We start from the raw sequence: 20,708 nt of genomic DNA, 5'->3' as shown, positions 1-20,708 counted from the left end.
TCTGCCTAAATGCCACACAATTATGAGTGGCTGGCTCCGGGTTTGGCAGGCCAAGATGGTTTGGGGTTATTGAGGAGTGATGAGATTGCGTGCGTGTGTGCGTGTGTGTGTCTGTGTGTGTGTGTGCGTAGATTGTGTGAACAGAGAAATCACCTTATTTACCCACCTTGGTGTTGGGGGTGGCCATTGCCCGCCCAGTTAAATGCCATGCAAATGCTGCTGCCGCCGTCAAGCTGCCAATCACGGCAGTGTTGGCATTCACGGCGTGCCTGCTGGAGCATTTACAGCGCCCGTGATCTTTACTAAATGAGAAATAACCCCAGCCTGTCCAAAGCTGGCCGCGACGTTTAAACAACGCCATCCCCCCAAATTCCCTGCGGGAAAAAATGCTGTGAAAGTGAAGACAAGTTATTGTGCCAGAGGAATGATAGAGAAAACAAGGGGGGGGGGTCTGTGTGTGGGTGGTAAGGGAGGTGTCTTGCTCCCACAGTACAGCCTCATTATGATGATGTGATTTGCCAGGAATGGCAGCAGTAGCTCTCGTCACTAATACCAGCTCCCCTGAGCCACGAAACGGCGCTTTATTAAACTTTATGAAAGGCTTAGCTGTCCAATTTATGAGCCTGCCTGCTGAGGACATGTACATGCGGCGGGCGAGGGGAAACACCGCGGCACTACATCAGATGAGATTACACAGAACAAAAAGTTTTACCCCTGACAGTACTTTTTTCTCGCGCCTTTATTCAGAAATGCAAACACAGGACATGCGTGTCGGATTGTTCCAACGGGGCGTGAAGCAATTGTTTCTGCTCGGTTCATGAAATGCGTCCCCGTCATCGTACACAACGCTCAGACTCCAGCTCCAATAAAAAACTACTATGTCTTTTTCATAAAAGTAGAATCATAACGTAAGGGAACATTAGTGTGCTGAAGTCAGCATGAAACTGAGTTCTCAGATAGTGAAAAAAGGTCAATGCAATTATCGGAGATACATCCCTTTAAAATGTTAAATTGAATCAAAGTTACGTGGATATTTTTTTGCAATGTTTCCCAAACATGGTTGAGGACATTATTCACAAATTATCCAAAATATAATTTAAGATTCGTGCCCATTCAGTCGGAGGAAGTGTAGTCACACAATTCTAGATGTAAACCGATACTGAACCCTGAGGAACACCACATTTTATTATCTCTGAATATAAAGAGGTGGGGAGGCAAGAGAAAAGTGTTTGTGAGTTAGGAAGTGAAGAGATTATTAAAAATCTTATGGTCGGTGGTGTCCAAAGTGTACGGTTAAAGCATCACTGTTTATAAATGAAGCAACTTGTTATACAGTTACAATTAGGACATTTAATTGGCAAGGTTACAAAGGTCTTTCAACAATAGTCAAGAAGATTGCTCCCTATTATTATAAACAAAGAAGGGGATGATTACTAATGACTAATTCTTGGGTTTTCTGATGAACTGGGTCTCTGAGGATTGCAAAAACCATCCCAGCTCAACGCTCACGGCGAGTGGGACTGATAGTTTACTGTACCGATAATGAATTTGACGAGTGTCTGTTCTGATTCTCTGCACAGCGGGCGCACGGATTACACACATGACAGTTGTGATTATGTAGTGCCAACAGAACTGGATGCGCCCTGCTCAATCCACACCTGGCCGAGGGGGGGGGGGGGGGGGGGCTCATTAACTCCTCTGTCTTTGCTGACATTCTGTTATCACACACTGACAGACACACACAGATAAACACGCGCATTAAATATTCACTAGGTTATTTTGGCAGGGAGGGAAGCGCACAGTGCACACACACTCACACTCACTCTGTCTCTCTCACACACACACACACACACACACACACACACACACACACACACACACACACTCACTCACAAAGACAGATCCCCAGGGTTCAATTAGTGCTGCCCCAAAATTTTTCCTTCACTCGTCTCACTTTGCTGTATAGGTGCAAATTAAATTTGTCTAAATGCACTGTCACTGGTCTCCCATCATGCAACATGTCAGGGCCACACACAGGCGAAGACAGGCTGCGCACACACACACTCACACGCACACGCACGTCGGACATTTAATGTCACAGCTTTCTTTTTTTTATCATTTATTTCCCCGCCGTGTAAAGGTAGAATATCAAGATGAGAGCAGCAGAGTTTTAATTTGGCGCCCGCGTGTTTCGAGCTACAAACGGCGTCGGACTAATCACACTGCTCAGTTCGGAGTGAATCGGCGATTTGCTCGTTGTCTGATAGATCCTAAAAATCTGTTTATGGTTTCAGAAATGTGCGATATTCTTTTTCTTTACCACGATGCTAATGTCAGCAGCTCATGGAATTTATATTAGTTTGGAAGATACGGATTTCAATCATATTCGTGCAAATGCAAGTGCAAGTACCAGATGTGCATTTGCAAGACCGGCAATTACAATACTGGGGCTTTATAAATAATACAAAATACAATAAATGCAAAACGTGAATGCATTACGTGATTCCTTGCATTACCGTAACCTGATTCATCGCCGTAATCCGATTGGTAAACGTAGTTATGACTCAGCACAACGCCATGAAAGACAAAGCGTGCAGCGATGCATCGCCGAGCATTTGCCACATGAGTAAGTCGAGCGCGCTCGTGGCACAGCGGCGGCGGATGCGTGAGGGGCGAAAGGACAACGCAACGCTCGAAATCAATGGCACTCGGCTGCTAATGAATGACAGGGCTAATTGTGAGAACGGCTTGTTGCTCTTTGGTTGAGATAAATACTCCGACAAGTGAAGTGCTTTAATTATCCCCAGTGTGTTTGTGCCTGAGCGCCGCCGTCGCCGCTCCACTCGAGATGCCTTTTCCGAATGAGACAAGCTAATTAAGAGTGATTTCCCCGCTCCCCGCTCATTAATAACCCAACGGCAATTAAGAGGAGCTGGCGGAACATGGTGTATCTGGTGCTAACAAGATTAGCCTCATAGAGCAATGAGTTTATGAGAGAGACAGAAACACACAGTCACACACACACACACACACACACACACACACACACACACAGGGGGGGGGAAAGGTAAAGGCGGGAAAGAGATTCATTTGAGAGAGAGAAAGATGTGGAAAGAGAGATAATGTGGAAGTGAGTGAAACTGAAATGAGTTGAGAGAAATTAGACTAACACACACACATGATGTCTTTACTACCGAATTAAGAGATAGATTAAGTTGAATTAAGGGCCTGATTGATGTGGAGCAGGAAACAGCTGCTGATGACCAACACAAACTGATGATTTTAGATAGCTGGCGTTATGAAATCAGGGGGCGTAACCAGACCGACGGATCGTTTCTGAGGCACCGCGCGACGACTTATGTGGTCGTTTTGAAAGACCGCAGACCTCTAGAGGTCAGCGCTAGAGGTCAGCGCTAGAGGTCAGCGCTAGACCTGGCAAGTCCGTCAAGTTCGTGTATTTAAATGGATTTGTTTGTATTCTGTAAAGTAATCGTGCTGATTCTCTGACATGTTACCCTAGCCATAACCATAACCCTTTCCTTTACAAGCTCATTAACCACGCGTTGGTAAAGACAAATGCAGACAGACAACGCTAACAATGTGTTCGTAGCGTACCTCCGGTCCCGGGTAGAGGATATAATGTAGGGAAACGGTCGATTTGGTCGTTGCAGACGTCACAGTTCCTCGTATGTATGCGTCCGAGGACTTGTTGGGTGCGACGGATATAACACAAATGGCACAAGTGTCCGGTCCCGCCGAGCCGACTCTCCGTTGTCACGCAGACGTCGACGCCAGAGCTGTGTACAGCTCCGGGCGGTGACGTGGCTAGAGATCGGCAGTAACCACCACGTAAGTTACAATACGGCTCTTCTGCTACAGTGGCTTACCTCTGCTGCAGAACAACAATGCCACCCAAGTGTGCAGAATACAGCATCTATAGAAAATACACTTCAGGGACATGTGCAAAACTGTGCGTGCGTGTGTGCGCGTGTGCATTTGTTCGTGCGTGCTCGTAAAGGATGTCAGTCACAGTAACTTTTCATGCTGCAAGCGTGGAGCTCTTGACACGAGACTCAATCAGCAGCACTAAAGCCCGCCGCTGCCTCCTCCGCCTCCTCCGCCACCCTACCCTTTTTTGTGTCGTCTAATCTCCGCCGTAGGATGTAGAGGAGCCATTTGATATTGTCTTCCCTCGGTGTTTTTCATTACCGCCGCCTTAACCGCAGCCCACCGGTGGCATTACCTCCACGTTAGTGGGCTTGACGGGCCCGAGAATCAGCACACAAATCCCGCCGCAACCTCCCAATCTCCGCCGTAACCCCCCCCCCAACTCGCATTTCAAAGCTCCTCTGCCTCTTCTTATCTTTCACTTGCTCTCTGTTTCCGCTTTGAGGCGGATCTGCCGCGGGGTCATGGCCAATACTTTCAGGAAAATTAGAGAGGCAGAGAGTACAGGAGAGTAAAGAACCTCTCACCGTTTTCTATAAACTACTCCCTTTACAAATATCCCTCTATTCAAATCCTTGTCTTAACTTCATCTAATAAAATTTCTCATTTTTATCCAGATTTTAAAAAATTGATTCTGCGGCATCATCACCAGCGCTTCTAATAGGCGACCTTAAGTCCTTTCTTCTCAGTTGGGGCCTTTTGCATTTACATCTCCCGATTTTCTTCCGCTCTCTTTCTCCTATATTTCAGTTCCATCGGCTTTTGCGGTTTAAAGGTGAGACGTCGAGACGTCCTTTTCACTTTGAATTCCTTAAAACACGGCTCGCGTTGCAGAGCCCGAGGAGAAATGCCCCACACCTTTTGCATCAATTCAAAACCCGTTGGTTAGGGAACACACTTTCGAATTGACTCTTGTAAAAGTCTTGTCGTACCGCATGTCATGTCAGTAGACTGTAGCTTTGTATACCTTGTTGTTGCTGTTGCCCCAGTTCTCACCTGGGGGGGTTCGGGCATGGCTCTGTGGATGAAGGTGTGTTGTGCAGTCCACCACTTTGGTCGTGACTAAAATTTCAAAACTGTAGGGATGGATTTATGAGGCATTCATGGTCCGCAGAGGATGCATCCAATACTGACGCTGGTCATCCCCCGGATCTTTCCTCCAGCGCCACCATTAAGGCTATTTTTGGGGGGATGGCATGGCGATAGACATGTGATCGCGTTTTAACGTCCACAGTTGCACCTGGATCCGCGTCCGCATCTCGAAGGCTTCACCAGGCCACAGTTAAAAAAAAAGGGGGAATGACCATGAAAGAGCCACTGAAAGCCGCGGATGGAAAGAGAGTGACGAGGCAGTGTCTTACCGCTGTGGCAGAAAACTCATCTCGCTTTTAGAGCAGAACCTCAATCTGGCAGAACATCTTTCTTTTTTTTCCCCCACTTTCAGCACACAAACCTTGGCGGCAGGTCCAACATCTCCTGCTCGGGGGATCCCACAGTCAAACACGAGGATCCAGAGTGTCTCCCCTGCTCTCGGTATTGATATTTGCTAACAGCCAAAATTACTTTTTTGGGAAAGAATCATCGCGGACGTTATATATAAAATAATAACTCCAGGATCAACTTTGCCTTTGTGTTTCATTACATTTCGAAATGAAAGTTAGAAGAAAAAAAAAATAGCTATAGTCCCCCCCCCCCCCCCCCCCCCCCCCCCCCCCCCCCACTCGGTCACACCTCATGATCACTTACCATCTTGAAATATCAAAAGAAATATCACGTTAGATCAAGAAAAAGAGAATTTTGCTTCCGCAAGAGTGGACTGCAAAAATTATACAGATATTAACATGCTGAGAGGCAACTATGGTCAATAGTTCAATTCCCACTCGTTCCACCCATACAAGCATTCAAGCACTGATGGAACTGTAAAGATAAAAGCACTGACAAACGGCGCAGCTCATGTTCCATTAACGTCGTGCCCACTATACGCACAAATAGCCTTTTCATACAAGTCTGAATCAATAGGACCAATCGGAGAGGAGTTAATCAGAATATCCAGCTCCTGGATACCATGCACCTATACGGTAACTGTAAACAAGACACCTTTCTGTGTCTAATATAGATATCGCATTTATTTGATTTAACCTATATTTTAGCAGGAAGTGTAAGAGATTGAAATCTCTTTTTCAAGGGAGACAATACGTCACTCCGAGGTTTATTAAAAGCAATGGAGACAGAGAACAATTAAGGAAAATTGAGCATGTTGAAAACGTAAAGAGACGGCAGATCCACGGGAGACAACCATCCTAGAAGAAGTACAGCGTTTTTTCACTCTTGTGCTACACACTTTCTTTCTTTTTTGGGGGGGGGTTATCAGAGCTTTGAAGTCTCCCAGTGAGACAAACATCACAGAGCAAGTAGAGAGTTGTGGAGGTTATTCCATGACCAGGGCGCAAAGTAGGAGAGAGAGAGAGAGAGAGAGGGCGGCCGTCCAGCGGAGTGAAAATCACAGCAGCAGTTTGTGAGCAACAGGAGATATGAAGAACGTGAAAAAATTGTATATCAAAGGTGTTCGCCCAGTTTGGATTCATGAAACGAGACAATGAGCCCGCTATGAAATTGCAATCATGTATATATACTTATGCTTGCAATTTCTTTTTAAATGACGATGAATGTGTTGAGTATTCGTAGAAAGTAAAATGCAATGATGTTAGGTTTATTTTGTATGTATATATATATATATACACAAAAAAATAAGAGAGAGAGAGAGAGAGGGGCCCCTTTGCGTGTAGTGGTGAGTTGACCTTATCAGAGGAAACAACATGGATGAATGTGTGCGTGCGTGCGTGCGTGCGTGCGAATACATTACAGTATTTCAGATTAGTTGTTGCAATCCATGACGTGATTACTGTTTTTATGTATAAATAACCATGACTCAAAACTATTACTATATATTTTATCATATTCAACGAATCATGTATATCCTTAAATAAAAATGTCATGCCTGTAAAGTGTCATTGAATGGTGTGGCAAAAGTGTGAAAACCATTTTTACACAAACGTACCTTTCTTGTTGAACACTTCCACCTAGAGGTCATCTGTAGCAGAAACATCTACTTTCATTTCTGTAAGTGTGAAGGTAACACCTTCATCATCTCTTCATCTGCATAAACGCACCCGGAAAAAAGTGGCGGTCGAAGCAGAGGACAACATTCTTACACGCCTTCTGACAGAATTCAGAAGCTTGGTGTCTTCTGACCAGCCGGAAAGGTGGAACACACGGACAACTGCTTGTGATTTTATTTCTGTGGTTTCTAAAGTTTAAAATATATATTTTTTTTTTAAAAAACAGTGGGTTTTCTCTGCAGGGGAGGTCAAAAGGTCAGAGTCACATACCTGGAGCTGGGGCGGCGGCGGCGGCGGCGTCACGCTGAAGAACAGCCTCAGCGGGGCTGATGGCCTCTGGATCGTCCAGAAGGAGGCCCGTCTCCCACCACGGGGCCTTCCTGCCTCCCCTGCTGCTGTCTGGACACCCTGCTCACTCCGCTGCACACGGAGACGCTGTGTTTGCTGTCAGCGAAAAAATAGCGGGAGGTGATTGCTTAACCTCACCGGCAGCCGACTCAACTGTGCTTGTAGTTGTTACTGCAAACGGGGCCAACTCAGACGACTCGACGCTCAGCTTCTGTCGGGTCGTCGTCTCACGGACGGTTCAAAAGTGATTCTGCGTTTGTGACAGGCATCATCGGGATGGAAGTGTTGCAGCAGCATTGTAGCTACAGCAACATTAGACATTCCGCATTTAGAATATTCAAACCTATTATAGGTACATTGACTATTTACTTCATTTTCTTACAATAGTTCATCTAAAATTGCTTTTATGGTCTATAATAATAATAATATTAATACATTTTGTCTTTGGGTTTGTTAATCCCCAGGTTTAACAAATAACTACATCATTTATTTATTCTTCTTGCTTTTTCATGTTATGCCTTATTATTGTCATTATTAAAAAAAATTGCTAAAAAAATCTGGGATTCGTAACAAAGCTATTGTTTGCTCTATAATAGCAGGAGATAAAAGTTTAACGGTCAGACATATGATGGTTGTCTTGTGTCCTTGTTACGCTCTTATTTTCCAACTTCTCATCTTGAAAAGTTGTCCATAATATTCTTAAAGATTTACATTGAGTGAGAAAAGGCACAGCATAGAAACAACTACAGATTCTCAGCTATAGCTTGTGACCGGCATTTTTCCTTATTTTGTGAAATCCGATCAGATAATAACTCATCGATTTGTCGAGAAAGACTTAAGATGACAACACTGCTGCCAGTTTGGACCGATCATTAAGTTCAACAGTGTCTGTGCTAATCGTTTTCAAAGATCTTCAGTTTCAAGGTTTCAGCAGTAATCTCTCACATTGGTGAGGGTGATTTTTTATGATTTTTTTACAGCAGTGAACCAATTTTCAAAAACAAGGTTGGTGATGGAAAACAGGCCAACACGTGCACCTTTCTCTTAAAAAAACTATCGTCAGGCAGAAAACGGCACAAAAAAAAAAAAAACACACTGCAAAATGTAAGTAATGCCAAGTTAGATTTACTGGAATGTAAAAACATTTACCAAAGAATCACCTACAGGATGTGTATCAAAGCAGCGTTAGTCCAGTTTTAATTCAATGAAACGTAGTTGTAATTAAAAGGGGCAGTAAACGATTAGAATCGAATACACTTTTTGTAAAAGTTCTGTGTGTGTGTGCGTGTGCCGAAAAGAAGAAAGAATCCAGTTTTTACAGGCTCTGCGAATTGAAAGCAAACAAAAAAATGGTGCGGATCGAACCACACAACTGTGTGTGCAGTTTGTAAACATCACTCCCCTCAGGGTTTTGGCCTTAGTGGTTCGCGCGTGCGTCTCCCGCACCAGAGGCTGCGCGTTCGAGCCCCGACCAGTGCGGTCGGAAAAATAAACAGTAAACTATCTTGCCCCCCTTTCAAAGACATTTCTGACAACAGCAGTGGTGAAATCTTAAAGAACAATGGAGGGAGTGTTAGATACAGGCACGATCAGCTTACCAATCCAACATGGATCTTAACTAGAACTTTTAATAACAACAATACTACAGTAATGACAGGCCACCGTGTGACACGAGGGCCCGATCTTATTGGTGCTCTTTGAGGAACTCCTTCATGTAGGCCCCCAGGGCCTCGGTGTCCTCCAGCGTGACCGCGTTGTACAGAGACGCACGGATTCCTCCAACCGACCTGCAGGGGGAGACAAAATGTCATGTTGCGCAAGAGAGTCGTCACAGGAGAACATTAATCCATCATGCCCGCCGGCTGCTGGTGGTGTTCTCGTCTGACTTCACATGATCTCTCACACATAGAAGATGATGATTCAGGAGCCAGTTTTCTCTCTGGTAACTCCTGCAGGTGTGAACTGAGTGTCAAGAGGAGTTTGACAAACTGACCTGTGACCTTTCAGTGATATCATTCCACGTTTGGACGCTCCATCCAGAAAGTCCTTTTCCAAGGCCTCGTCTCCTCCTTTCTTCCCCACGCGAAATGGGATATTCATGCGGCTGCGACAAGACACGTCTACAGGACAACTAGACAGGAGGAGACAACAGTTGAATTAGTCTCTTCACTGTCAGTGTAGAAACTAAAAACTCTGTATAAAGATGGACGAAGCGTCTCCCCTTCCTCCCATTGTACAAAGATGATTGAGTTACCGCCGATACGCACGCTCAGTGTTCTTTTGTGATACTCACTCAAAGAAACCTTTGGAAGCGTTGATGATGTCATAAATGATGGAGGACTTCTGCTTGTTGAGTGTTTCCATGGCGGCGCTGCCGCCGTTGTTCTTGATCCACTCCAGCACCAGGCCCATGATGTAGATACTGAATGGACGAAATGACGAAGATGAGGATTTGTTTTTTAAACTGGTCCCAAGGTTAAATCTCAATATCTCACACACAATTTGTTTCATCCGTCATATAATAATAAAATGTTTCAAAAGAATCTCACTGACTCTTGGAAATAGTCCAAGTAGACCAGCACATGGACCCCCAGAAAAAGTTATAGTCACTTTAATATTCTTATCCACCACAGAAAACCAAGTATGGATTTGATTTAGATGTTTTCATTTTATTATCTTTGTTATGAATTTAATTGATAAATACAAACTATGCATGGTTCCTTTTTGAAAGCATCCTCACTTTACTTTTAAATTCCCCAGTTGATTTTGCACAGTACCGTATATTATTATAAATATTTGTGTTTTAATCCCTGACATTAAAATATTCATAATTCTCTAATCTGTACGAAACAGAACGGCTTCTTAATGTCGCAGACAGACACAAGTCCGTACCTGAAACATGGCGGCGTGTTGTAGAGGGAGTTATTTTCAGCCTGCACCTTGTAGTCCAGGACAATGGGACACTCTTTGAGCGTGTGGCCGATCAGGTCCTCGCGTACGATCACCACGGTCACTCCGGCGCAGCCCACGTTCTTCTGCGCTCCGGCGAAAATCAGCCCAAACTACACAGGAGGACACGTTATACCACTTTGCCTGTAACCACGCCACCATAACGAAACTTTTCCAGACTGTTGATACAATCAGTATCGGGATATTTGAGTTAAAAAGCACGCAGGAGCGAAAGCGGCCTCACCTTCGACACGTCCACTGGGCGGGACAGGAAGTTGGAGGACATGTCGCTGACGAGGACCGCCCCGTTGGTTTCGGGCGTGAAGTTGTATTCCACACCGTGGACCGTCTCGTTGGCGCAGTAGTACACGTAGGAGGCCGAGGGGTTCAGGGTCCAGCTGCCGGGGTCGGGGATTTCTGCGGAGAGAGAGCGACGTCGGAACACGGTAAAGACGAGGCCAACGCAGTTAAACCAGCAAAATCATTTGGTCTCTTAAACTATTTTGTTCTTCTCACAATCACAATTTGCTAATGTGAGCTCTTCAAATCGCGTGCCTTGTGCAGCCAGCACAAGATTTTCAATTCATTATCACGTAAGACAAAAGATTTGAGGAGCTACAAACTCGAAAGAAGAAAAAAAAACATAGAAGCCCAGTGAAAACCCCCAAAACAGACACAAGTGTGTGGAAAAGGCCGCTCGCATTCCAGAGGCTTTCACTGGTCGACAGTTTTTTTTTGTTCGTTACATAACAGCCTGGGCTCACGGCCAGATTTTGCAGAGAGAGTTTCGTAAGTACAGCATGAATGACAATAACCAACTCATTAGAGCTGAAACTGTAGTGATGGCAATTCAATTTTAAAACAGATTTTAAAAAATTATGATTTGGATAGACCTTGTGTCATCCAAGTTTCTAAACCTTGTTTTGATCAAAAAAAATTATGGTTGTGGCAGTTATTGAAGATTTATAATAGTAGAATCATTATTTTTAGTCTCCCTCTGTTTTCACACAAGGATAATTCAGACACCCCCCGCACCACACCGACTCACTCGTGTAACTGTCCAGCTTCGGGTGGACGATGTTGACTTTGCCGTACTTCTCCGCCTCTTTCGCCGCCTTCGCCGACCACGTGCCCGTCACCAGGTAGTCGGCGCACTTGTCCTCTTTCAGGCCGATCAGGTTGAGCGGAACGGCGCTGAACTGCCCCGACCCGCCGCCCTGCAGGAACATCACCTTGTAGTTGGCCGGGATATTTCTGTGAGGGGGGGGAGAAAAAGGGTAATTGTGTTGTAACAGACTTTGCAAATTATATACAAGCTAAACAGTATTGAATCAAATGGTTTTAGATGAAATATTTCAATTTAAATTGACATGCATTTGTGCCTTTTTTCTCCTCAGTTTGACTCTCTGGTGAAATAGATTTCAATATATTGTCATGCAACTTATTCAGTCTATTCTGACCAGATAGATGAATGAAAGGAAATTTTAGCATGAAACAAATCTTTTTTTCTTAATACTGAAATCACAAAAAAATGTGGATGTAAAAAATACAAACCCACAAAACTCTGAGTATCCGATTTAAATAATAATAATAATACTATTAATAATAATATGTACATTTTTGTTTGGAGGTGTGAAGACAGCGCTGCAGCAAAACATGAGGAGAGAAGGAGGATCGTGAAAATATGAAAGTCACTCACAACAACTCTCGCAGGAGACTCTCTGTTTTGTTGAGGATTTTGACGAAGTCTGATGAGCGGTGACTCATCTCTGGTGAGATCAAATTAAAAAAAAAATTTAAAACATTTTGGGGATTTAATCTCACCGTCACACAGGTGTGGTTCGGTTATTTACCCCCTGGCACAGCACGAGTGAGGAATCAGTCACACTGACATACTGGTGTTTCTATTATATTGTCCACCCCAGTGATACTAATGAAGGTAAGACACATAGAAGCAATAAGGAGGATTTACTGGCAGGTCAGTTCCTGTATTAGCTTTAGCTACGTGTACCTGATAAATGGCAACTGGCTGAGTGAACTAATCATGAAAAATACAATAGTTTTGTTTCAGTATCATTGAATAAAAAGTGAAGTTCTACTCACCAAGAACACTAAAGCCGAGGTCATTGTGGCTGAGCATCTCCTTCTGTGCTTGTAGCAGCACCTGCAACAGGCCACACGCAGAAATTAAAACAAAACGCCATCGAGAGTGATGACGGCTTATGGATATTAAAAGAAAATTTTAAAGAACAACACAAAGTCACATGTACATCAGTTCAAAACTCAGAGGCAAACTAGAGGAGCTGATGTGTTCCGGCTTTGTCTGTGAGGTCTCAGAGTTGCTATAGGAACCATGAATGTCTTCCACTCACGCTTTGAACACTTAAGTACAGAGCTGCAACAGTAAATCGATTTGTAATCGATTACTAAATTAATCGCCAACCATTTTGATAATCGATTAATCGTTTCGAGTAGTTTTAATGAAATTCCATTATCCAAATTCTCTGATTTCAGCTTCTTAAAATGTGAAAATGTGAGTAGTTTCTGTGCTCCTCTGTGACAGTAGACTAAATAGCTTTGGTGTGGACAAAATAAAACATCATTTTGTGACATTTTATGGACCAAACAACTTAACGATTAATCGAGGAAATGATCTACAGATTAATCGTAGTAGCAAAACACAAAAGTATGTTCATTGCAATGTGCCAACGCTCAATCAGCAGCAATATGTTTTTTCATGTCCTCAAATAATAAGTTACTCACAATGACGACAAGGTCAGACACTAGGACTTTTCAACTGTAATGCTGTGAAGTCTTTTAACTGACACAAGTTGCTAAGGGCGTTGCTCTAATGTGTTGTGTCTCTGGTCAGATGCCAACTGCTCTTCATCGCCCATCACAGACAATAAGTGTGGAATGTGACCTGCTGGTGGGATTCCACTTTGTGTGTTTTGCTGCCACCTAGAGGTTCGAGTCCGCATCTGTCGGCCGAGGCACAAAGACCAGAACAGGTTTTCCACACGAATGAATGAGGCTGACGCAACTCGGCGCACTGTTTCCACTCTGCGTGCTTTTGCCACGACTGCGCAACGGACCCGAGCAGATGTTTTTTTTACATTTCATATTTCTTCTCACCGCGCTGCGTGTGGGTCAGTCTCGGGTTGACAGTGAACATGCAACATGCTGAGATTTTTTCTTTTTTTTTTCCTTGGGAATCTCGCTTGAACCCACCGCGCAGATGAAACGAGATGAGCGCGTGACGCATCCGCAAATATATAAAAAAAAAACAAAAAAAAAACCGCACACTTGCATAACAGAAAAATCTTTAAAACTCTGCATAATTCCGATTTTGCTTCTTGAAATAAAAGAAGAAAGAAAAAGCTTCTCGCCCCGAATCATCAACGTCACAACACAAGCGAACCGAAGGGTGCAAAAAAAAAAAAAAAACTACTTACGGTTTGCGGGAGTTTTGCGGGTCCGGCGCAAAAGTTGATGACTCTTTTCTGCTCCATGGTGCGAAGACGACGTCCCGTGTTGTTCCGCTGCTGGATGATACCGTGAACTTCTTCCTCCTCAGCCTCAACTGAATCCGACTGCTGCTGCTGCTGCTGCTGCTCTGGTGTACGACGACACCTAAAGGGGGCCAATTATTTAGCTGTACAACATGTCGCGTTCAAATGCTGCTCGTAAACGCGCCCATCCATGTTGCGCTCCGTGCTGCAGCGGTTAGTTGAGTCGTCGATTAGTCGTTTGGAAAAGAAGCAACCAACAAGCAACTGTTTTGATAGTCGGTTTGTCGTTTTAGTCCCCTCTATGTGCAAATCTGTCCCATCTGTTTGTTTGCTTGGAAGCTTTTTTGCAACAATGGAATACAACATGGATGCAGAAATCAAAAATCACAGACTGTAGATTGTAAAACAAATAAAAAACAAACAAACAATCAAGGTACTCACCCTATTGTTGAATGCAGTCTGGTGAAGTTTAGTGCGGATCGCGATCTTTAATGGGATCTTATAATATCCTAGCTGTTTTAATGTTTATATGGTCAAACTAGGAAAAAAACAACAACTGTACTTTTATCCCCCCGGTGAAGTAAAGTTTAAGTCAGCTTCATTATCCACTCAGAGGCCCACCCCAAAAAACCCCCCCCACTACTCCTGTGCAATAAAACCTTTCCTCTGCTCGTCGGATTCTGTCAGTCAGACAGTTTATGTTCATCTGATTAATCACAACTTTAAGAAAATCCACCCTTTATTGAATTTATTCATGACTTTTAAGGCTTCAGACTAACTCTATGAGCCTGAGTGCCATCTTGGATCCGCTGATAGTGGTCTGATGGTTGCTCCGATATAGCAATTGGTGACTAAAGGAGATCATACTTCTGCAGTATGGGCCCAAAAATCTGGAAAGATTCACCATCCAAGATTAAACTATTTCATTTTATTGTTGTTTTATTGTTTTTATCCTCTTTTTTTTAAAAGAGTAATACAAATAAAGCATCTTTGATATTGTGTGTAGATTCTTTAATGCATCCAAATATTCTGGACATCACCTGAAGGCAGCACGAGGCCCTCAGCCGATCCAGCACCATCCCATTGGCCGGTGTCACATGTCTGTTTGAGAAACCACTTTCATTGGTGAATATTAATTTTAGATGTGCAGTGATTGGCTTCACCAGAAACGCACGAGTCAGACTCACTGAAAACTTTAGTGCAGAGCAGCTTTTCAATCCACCTATCAACCATACATTGATAGATATGTGTATTTACCAATTTAGTATCATGAAAAAAACTGTTTGATAAACAGCAACAACTCTGTTACCATGCAGAAATAAATTTACAGTCATATATCGACTGAGCTGAAGGGGATGAAACTTTGCAGCAGATTTATAAACCAAAGAAAAAACTGTCCCATCATTGTTTGTTGTCGAGTAAAATGTAAATTTAGGTCATGTACAGCGGCTGCAAACTTCGGCGTGTTCAATCACCTATAAGTCGATAAATCAACGTCAGCAAATTCTTCACACAGGTTGAATGTGTTAAGATGAGGAGGAAAGAAGGGAATTCTGGGTAAGAGCAGGGGAAAATATCAACACGTCCCTATACAGTATCTGTGCCGTGTGTATCCAACAAATAGTGATTATTTTAGCAGGAAATGGAATCCAGGTGAACTGTGATGAGCCTGCAACCAACACCAAACCAACTCAAACAACAATAAAGTGGATAAAACACACGCTCTTATTGATAGACATCTGCACAAGTACAAATACATGAGTGAGTCAAACAGAGGAACCAAAGTTTTAGGACTTTGGAAGAAAATGGCCTGTATCTCACTGTCGTGCACTGTCATCGCCCCCCCCCCCCCCCCCCCCCCAACATGCAACAGACATTCTGACATCCAGTAAACTGTCCAGATAAGCCGGAAAAATGTGACTGAGATAATTCTGTGTTTCAGCAGCTTGTAAAGGTCACGAGACGCATCAGTCACATAATCCCTTTAAAAGAGATCACATGGCGATGGTGTGTGTTTGTCTGTGTGTGTGTGTTTGTTTGTGTGTGTGTGTGTGTGTGTGTGTGTATGTGTGTGTTTCAACCTGTCAATTACTGATATTCGTTTTATGTCAAACCTACAATTTTCCAGTTTGTCAAAGTTGAACCAAAATGTTCCCTTTTTAACGTGTGTGTGTGTTTGTTTGTTTGTGTGTGTGTGTGTGTGTGTGTGTGTGTGTGTGTGTGTGTGTGTGTGTGTGTGTGTGTGCGCACCCGTGTGGGGGCTCATAGCTCTCATCTGCAGGACAAACTATAAATAAAAAATGAGTGCTCGGCGGTGTCCAAATGCCCAAAGTGGCCTTTAGGGCTCAGATGAAAGAAAGTGCATCTCTGCCTCCCCTTTGGCCGCCCGGCGATGGATGTCCTTCCCTTCCTCCGCTTCCGTGTTGCCCACCCCGACTCTCCCCCGGGAGCGCCACAGAAAGGTGGCGGGGAAAGCGTGCTTGAAGGCCTTCCTGAAGTTGTTGCCCATGAAGGCGTAAACCAGGGGGTTGACGGAGGAGTTGGAGTAAGACATGCAGTGGCCCCAAATCTTCAGCTGCAGGGGAGAAATTGAAAAAGACAAACATAAGACTCTTGCAGTCAATGTTACGATGGAATTGCAGATGGCTTTGAAATACTGCAATACCCATAGGCCTCAGCAGCTGGTCAGAGGTCACAATTACTAGTACAAGCGAAATTCAAAACTCGCTAATGCTAAATGTGTGGACAGACTTTGCCATAGAAGGTGAAGAAATGAATCCACGTCTGAATTTAAATCTGTATTTCATCAAACTTCAGATTGTGTTGACAGTTTTCTGAATATAAGAACCCTGATTGAATATTTCTCAGTGAAATACAGTTTTAACATTCACAAGCTGATACCTTGGACCTTTTTGTCAATGGTATTTAGACTTGTGGTTCTACCATCATCTGAAAATTACTCAAACATTGTGATTGAGGGTTTTTCCTGGGCATAAATGAGCTTCCATACCCATGGCCAGAAATGAAATCAATCACAGTCAGTCAGTCAGTCACCGTGGAGAGTAAGTCACCTTGTACAGAACGTAACTGCGGAGGCCGAAAGCCTGCAGGAGGATGCAGACCTGGATGGGGCCCCAGCAGATGAGGAAGAGCGCCACCATCACGACGACCATCCGGGAGACTCGCGCCCGCACCGCTGCTGCTCGCTCGCCCTGAGCCTGAAGCTGGAGTCAAGGGCGCTTTGTAATGACCAGCAACACTTTCTGTCCTCCGTGGGGGAAATAGGTGAAAAACATGCTTGTTTGGGGAATTCTTCATATCTCTCTCTTACTTGGTAGCCACTGTCGATGGGATTCACGCTGGTTTGGCCCATGCGCTTGAGCATGAACGCGTAGCAGGCGGTGATGGTGAGCAGCGGCAGCAGGTAGACGGCCAAGAAGCTGTAGATGATGAAGGCTCTCTGGAGGCGGGCCGAGGGGAAGACCTCGCTGCAGTACGTCTGAGGACCGAACCAGTATCCCGCCTCCAGACGCTGGTACACGGCAACGGGCGTCGACAGCAACAGGGCGCCTGGTGAGGGGGGGGGGGGCATGTGACTCAAGAGGATGAAGTTCATTTTGAATATCACTTCCTGTCACTAGATGATCGCTACATCTTAACTGTTTAATTTCTAGTTTTGCTTTTCATCCAATTACTCAAGACAAATGACAAGACAGAGGCAAGAATAGAACCCAAATTCACAAATGACCCCCCCCCCCACCCACAGTTTCTGCATAATGATGAGATCCCAAAAAATGCCAAAAGAAAGAACTTGTGAAATGAGAAATTAGAGCCACGACCGATCCAAAAATGATTTTCATTCTTTGTCAGTGGTCTTCTTTTCTATGACAACATACCAAATGTGTCAGTTTGGTTTGTATTCATCACATACTCAGTCAAATCACCTGCTTCACATTTTCTCCTGACTTCATTTTCATGATTATGAACAGGGGAGAAAGAAGCAATTTTTTTCTGTGTGTGTGATACCTATCCAGATAGAGACAGACACGGCCAGAGCCATGCGGGGGGTGCGGTGCCGCAGCGACTGCAGGGGATAGACCGTCACGTAGCAGCGGTCCACACTCATCGCTGACAGGGTGATACATGTGGCCTGAGCAGTCACCTGAAACAAACACGCACGCACGCGCACGCACACACGCGCACACACACGCACACACACACACACACACACACACACACACCCACACACACACACACACACACACACACACACACACACACACACACACACACACACAGACATTTGACAGACATTTGGTTTTATGTTTTGTGGTTTGTGAAGTCCAATAATGAAATATTAAATTATACATAACATTTTTGAGTAAAATGAAATATGTTCTTCTTTTATTTTGTGCTGCTTTTTACATTGATTTTGGTGGCAAGCGTTTCAGTGAGAGACATTTAATTTTGTGAATCGTTAAATAAGTGCATTTTAGGAAGGAAACAGACTTTGCTATTACGTTTTACAATAGATTATCAAAGGCATTTTAATACATCATGAGTTTTACTATATTTGAATTCTGTGTCAAAACCAGCCAAGGCTGGAGGCTTCATGTTCACGTTGTCCGTCCGTACATACATACTGGACAATGGCTCTATATAGAAATGGACGGCTCTGAATGTCAAAGATTATTGCTAATTATTATGTCCAAAAGGTCACTGTGACATCACTACTGTTCTGACCTTCATTTTACACTATTATGTAGGAGCAGAAGATTGTGAGTGTATATCTCATGCACACAACCATTAAGGGCAACAATTCTGGTTTATGATATTAGATGCAGTTATGACATTATATGCAATTATTGCTGTATAATCTGTTTATTTTCTAGATCATGTCTCATGTGTATCTGACCTGCTGAAGGTAGTTCACCAGTCGGCACATGAACTCTCCAAAGATCCAGCTGGGCAGAGGGTACAGTGTGGCAGTGAAGGGCACACAGCAGACCAGGAACAAGATGTCTGTCGTCGCCAGGTTTACTGGAATCAGAAAACAGACGGGAGCATTATTTGATTTACATCACATCCCTCTGTCCTGCAGAAACAGTCTCCTAATCTGTGTTTTCTCATTTCACTCTGGGAAGTAACAAATTTCCTCATATGAGTGTCCACCCGACGTAATTCAGAAATGTTACCTATGTAAAAGTTGGTGACGGTCTTCATCTGCTGGTGTTTGGTGACCACGTGGATGACCAGCGAGTTCCCGACCAGGCCGACCAGCATGATGAGGCCAAAGAAAGTGGGGACCAGCCAGGCGTCGACCAACACCGGTGGGCCCCGTCCCTTGGGAGCTGCCGAGTCGTTGCATAAGGACGCGCAGTCCGAGTCCGCAGTCATCGTCACGAGTCACAATATTTCTGTGGTACAGTACGTGTAGAAGGGACATAGAACACACACACAACAACAACAACAACAGTTGAGTTTGCAAAGTCTGCTACCATGCAAATGTATCACAAAAAGGACTGAAGGACGATTACAACAAAAGATGGTTCATTTAAACATGAACATAATTTATATTTTTAGCTGCTAATTTGGATCCACAGCAGCAAATGAAGCCAAATAAAATATTAAATCTTTTTTATATTTTAGATTGTTTAACAATGTTGTCTTACCTGTGTGGTGCCTGTTTGCCTCTGCAGCAGAGTTCCCTTCTGCGCTCAGTGAAGCGACGGGCTGAAGTGATGTTCTCTGTTCTCTGCAGGTCTGAGATGAAAGCACTGGTTATAGACCACTAGAACAGGGGGTGGGTGGGTGGGGGGGGGGAGAAGCAAAACCAATCATCTTGCTTTGTGAGTGTTTATAAAGTGAAAGTGTGAAAGGCTGAGGACCATTTTAAACAAAATCTCCATCATCACCTGTAATTGCCCAGGACTGGCTGCCCTGTTTAATGAGCTGCAGCTGGATTCAAATAAAGAATATTTTACTCATTTCACACAAATTGTTTATTTCCTCCAAACTCTGCCACAGTCGAAAGCTGTTGCTTCATGGTCTATTGTATTCACACTGTGCGACGACAGGGAAAACGGGGAAATCACAATGACCGGTCGCGGTGACAGTGCACCTTGATCTCTGCAGCACGAAAGCTAGAAATGCTTTTTTTAAAAGCCGTCATTACATCCCTCATCACCTTTGGCTGCCAAGAAGCGAGTTACGACCTTGGCCAGATTCACAGAGTGATTGTTGAGATGCGTAAAGGTGTTGTTTGTTGTTTGTGGCCATATTATCCTGGTCATCAATCATGTAAAAAAAAAAAAAAGTACAGTAAGCACTGCTTGGTTTTTCATATTTTTTTCATCCCAAATAAAATGCTTGCTTTTTCTAAACGCATCACTGAGAAACAAGGAGGAAATGTGTCGAAATTGTTCTCACTCACGGCGGAGTTGGTGTCTATATGGATATATGTATGAAGGGAGAGTTAAAGAGTCCTCTGACTCTCCAAAAAGAAAAGCCATGTCTATGTCAGAAGTGTCAACGTAAAACCCCAGAAAGGGTTCTGGAAGAGAAAGAATAAATAAGTGGACAATCACAAAATAAACAATGTACCAAAATAACAAAAAAAAAAAACGAAAATAGGAATAAAGATTAGAATAAAAAATGTACCTCCCTCTCCTGTCAGCAGAGAAGAGGTAAAGGGTCATCAGGTTGCTGCAGAAACATGGAGATTGTGACAGTTCTAATTTCAATGACTACTGAGATGAACATTACAATGGACAACGGTACATTCTCCATGACAACTGGTCTCAAATTGGTCAGAAAATAGACAGGTGGAAAC

The 20,708-nt window shown here is 43.8% G+C and overlaps 2 protein-coding genes across 4 annotated transcripts; both read right to left on the bottom strand.

Annotated features, from left to right (window-relative positions):
• Positions 1–8,524: 8,524 nt before the first annotated feature.
• On the bottom strand, positions 8,525–13,952 carry psat1 (phosphoserine aminotransferase 1). The gene is made up of 9 exons (XM_035640419.2): positions 13,820–13,952; positions 12,468–12,528; positions 12,064–12,133; positions 11,413–11,618; positions 10,609–10,781; positions 10,308–10,477; positions 9,709–9,837; positions 9,409–9,546; positions 8,525–9,202 (listed from the first exon to the last, which is right to left on the bottom strand). The coding sequence occupies exons 1-9, from the start codon at positions 13,874–13,876 to the stop codon at positions 9,100–9,102; spliced, it is 1,107 nt and encodes a 368-aa protein (XP_035496312.2). The 5' UTR covers positions 13,877–13,952; the 3' UTR covers positions 8,525–9,099.
• Positions 13,893–20,659, bottom strand: kiss1rb (KISS1 receptor b). 3 transcript variants are annotated; one of them, XR_007030177.1, is made up of 9 exons: positions 20,537–20,659; positions 19,549–19,639; positions 19,072–19,293; positions 18,792–18,916; positions 17,903–18,038; positions 17,208–17,446; positions 16,948–17,100; positions 16,127–16,451; positions 13,893–13,997 (listed from the first exon to the last, which is right to left on the bottom strand). XR_007030177.1 is itself a non-coding variant. In XM_035640420.2 (8 exons), the coding sequence occupies exons 3-8, from the start codon at positions 19,271–19,273 to the stop codon at positions 16,215–16,217; spliced, it is 1,092 nt and encodes a 363-aa protein (XP_035496313.2). In that variant the 5' UTR covers positions 19,274–19,293; positions 19,549–19,639; positions 20,537–20,659; the 3' UTR covers positions 15,730–16,214. The 3 variants fall into 3 exon arrangements, 2 of the variants coding, with proteins under 2 accessions (XP_035496313.2, XP_035496314.2); XM_035640420.2 differs by lacking the exon at positions 13,893–13,997 and having other exon boundaries at positions 15,730–16,451; XM_035640421.2 differs by lacking the exon at positions 13,893–13,997 and having other exon boundaries at positions 15,730–16,451; positions 16,999–17,100.
• Between the last annotated feature and the right edge of the window lie 49 nt (positions 20,660–20,708).

The sequence above is a fragment of the Scophthalmus maximus genome, chromosome 19, assembly GCF_022379125.1.
Source record: "Scophthalmus maximus strain ysfricsl-2021 chromosome 19, ASM2237912v1, whole genome shotgun sequence".
NCBI classification, from domain to species: domain Eukaryota; kingdom Metazoa; phylum Chordata; class Actinopteri; order Pleuronectiformes; family Scophthalmidae; genus Scophthalmus; species Scophthalmus maximus.
The sequence above is the reverse complement of the archived record's forward strand: the minus strand, read 5'-3'. Positions and strand labels throughout refer to the sequence as shown.

Bases quoted from the DNA above. Each gene is read 5' to 3' on its own strand.
- kiss1rb (XM_035640420.2), bottom strand. From the start codon at position 19,273: ATGACTGCGGACTCGGACTGCGCGTCCTTATGCAACGACTCGGCAGCT. The intron at 17,101-17,207 runs GTAAGAGAGAGA...CCTTGACTCCAG, and splicing joins CCATCGACAGTGGCTACCAA to CTTCAGGCTCAGGGCGAGCG. The intron at 16,452-16,947 runs GTGACTTACTCT...TCTCCCCTGCAG, and splicing joins GCAGTTACGTTCTGTACAAG to CTGAAGATTTGGGGCCACTG.
- psat1 (XM_035640419.2), bottom strand. From the start codon at position 13,876: ATGGAGCAGAAAAGAGTCATCAACTTTTGCGCCGGACCCGCAAAACTC. The intron at 11,619-12,063 runs GTGAGTGACTTT...CCCCCCTCACAG, and splicing joins AGTCTCCTGCGAGAGTTGTT to AAATATCCCGGCCAACTACA. The intron at 9,203-9,408 runs GTCAGTTTGTCA...CTCCCCCTGCAG, and splicing joins ATATCACTGAAAGGTCACAG to GTCGGTTGGAGGAATCCGTG.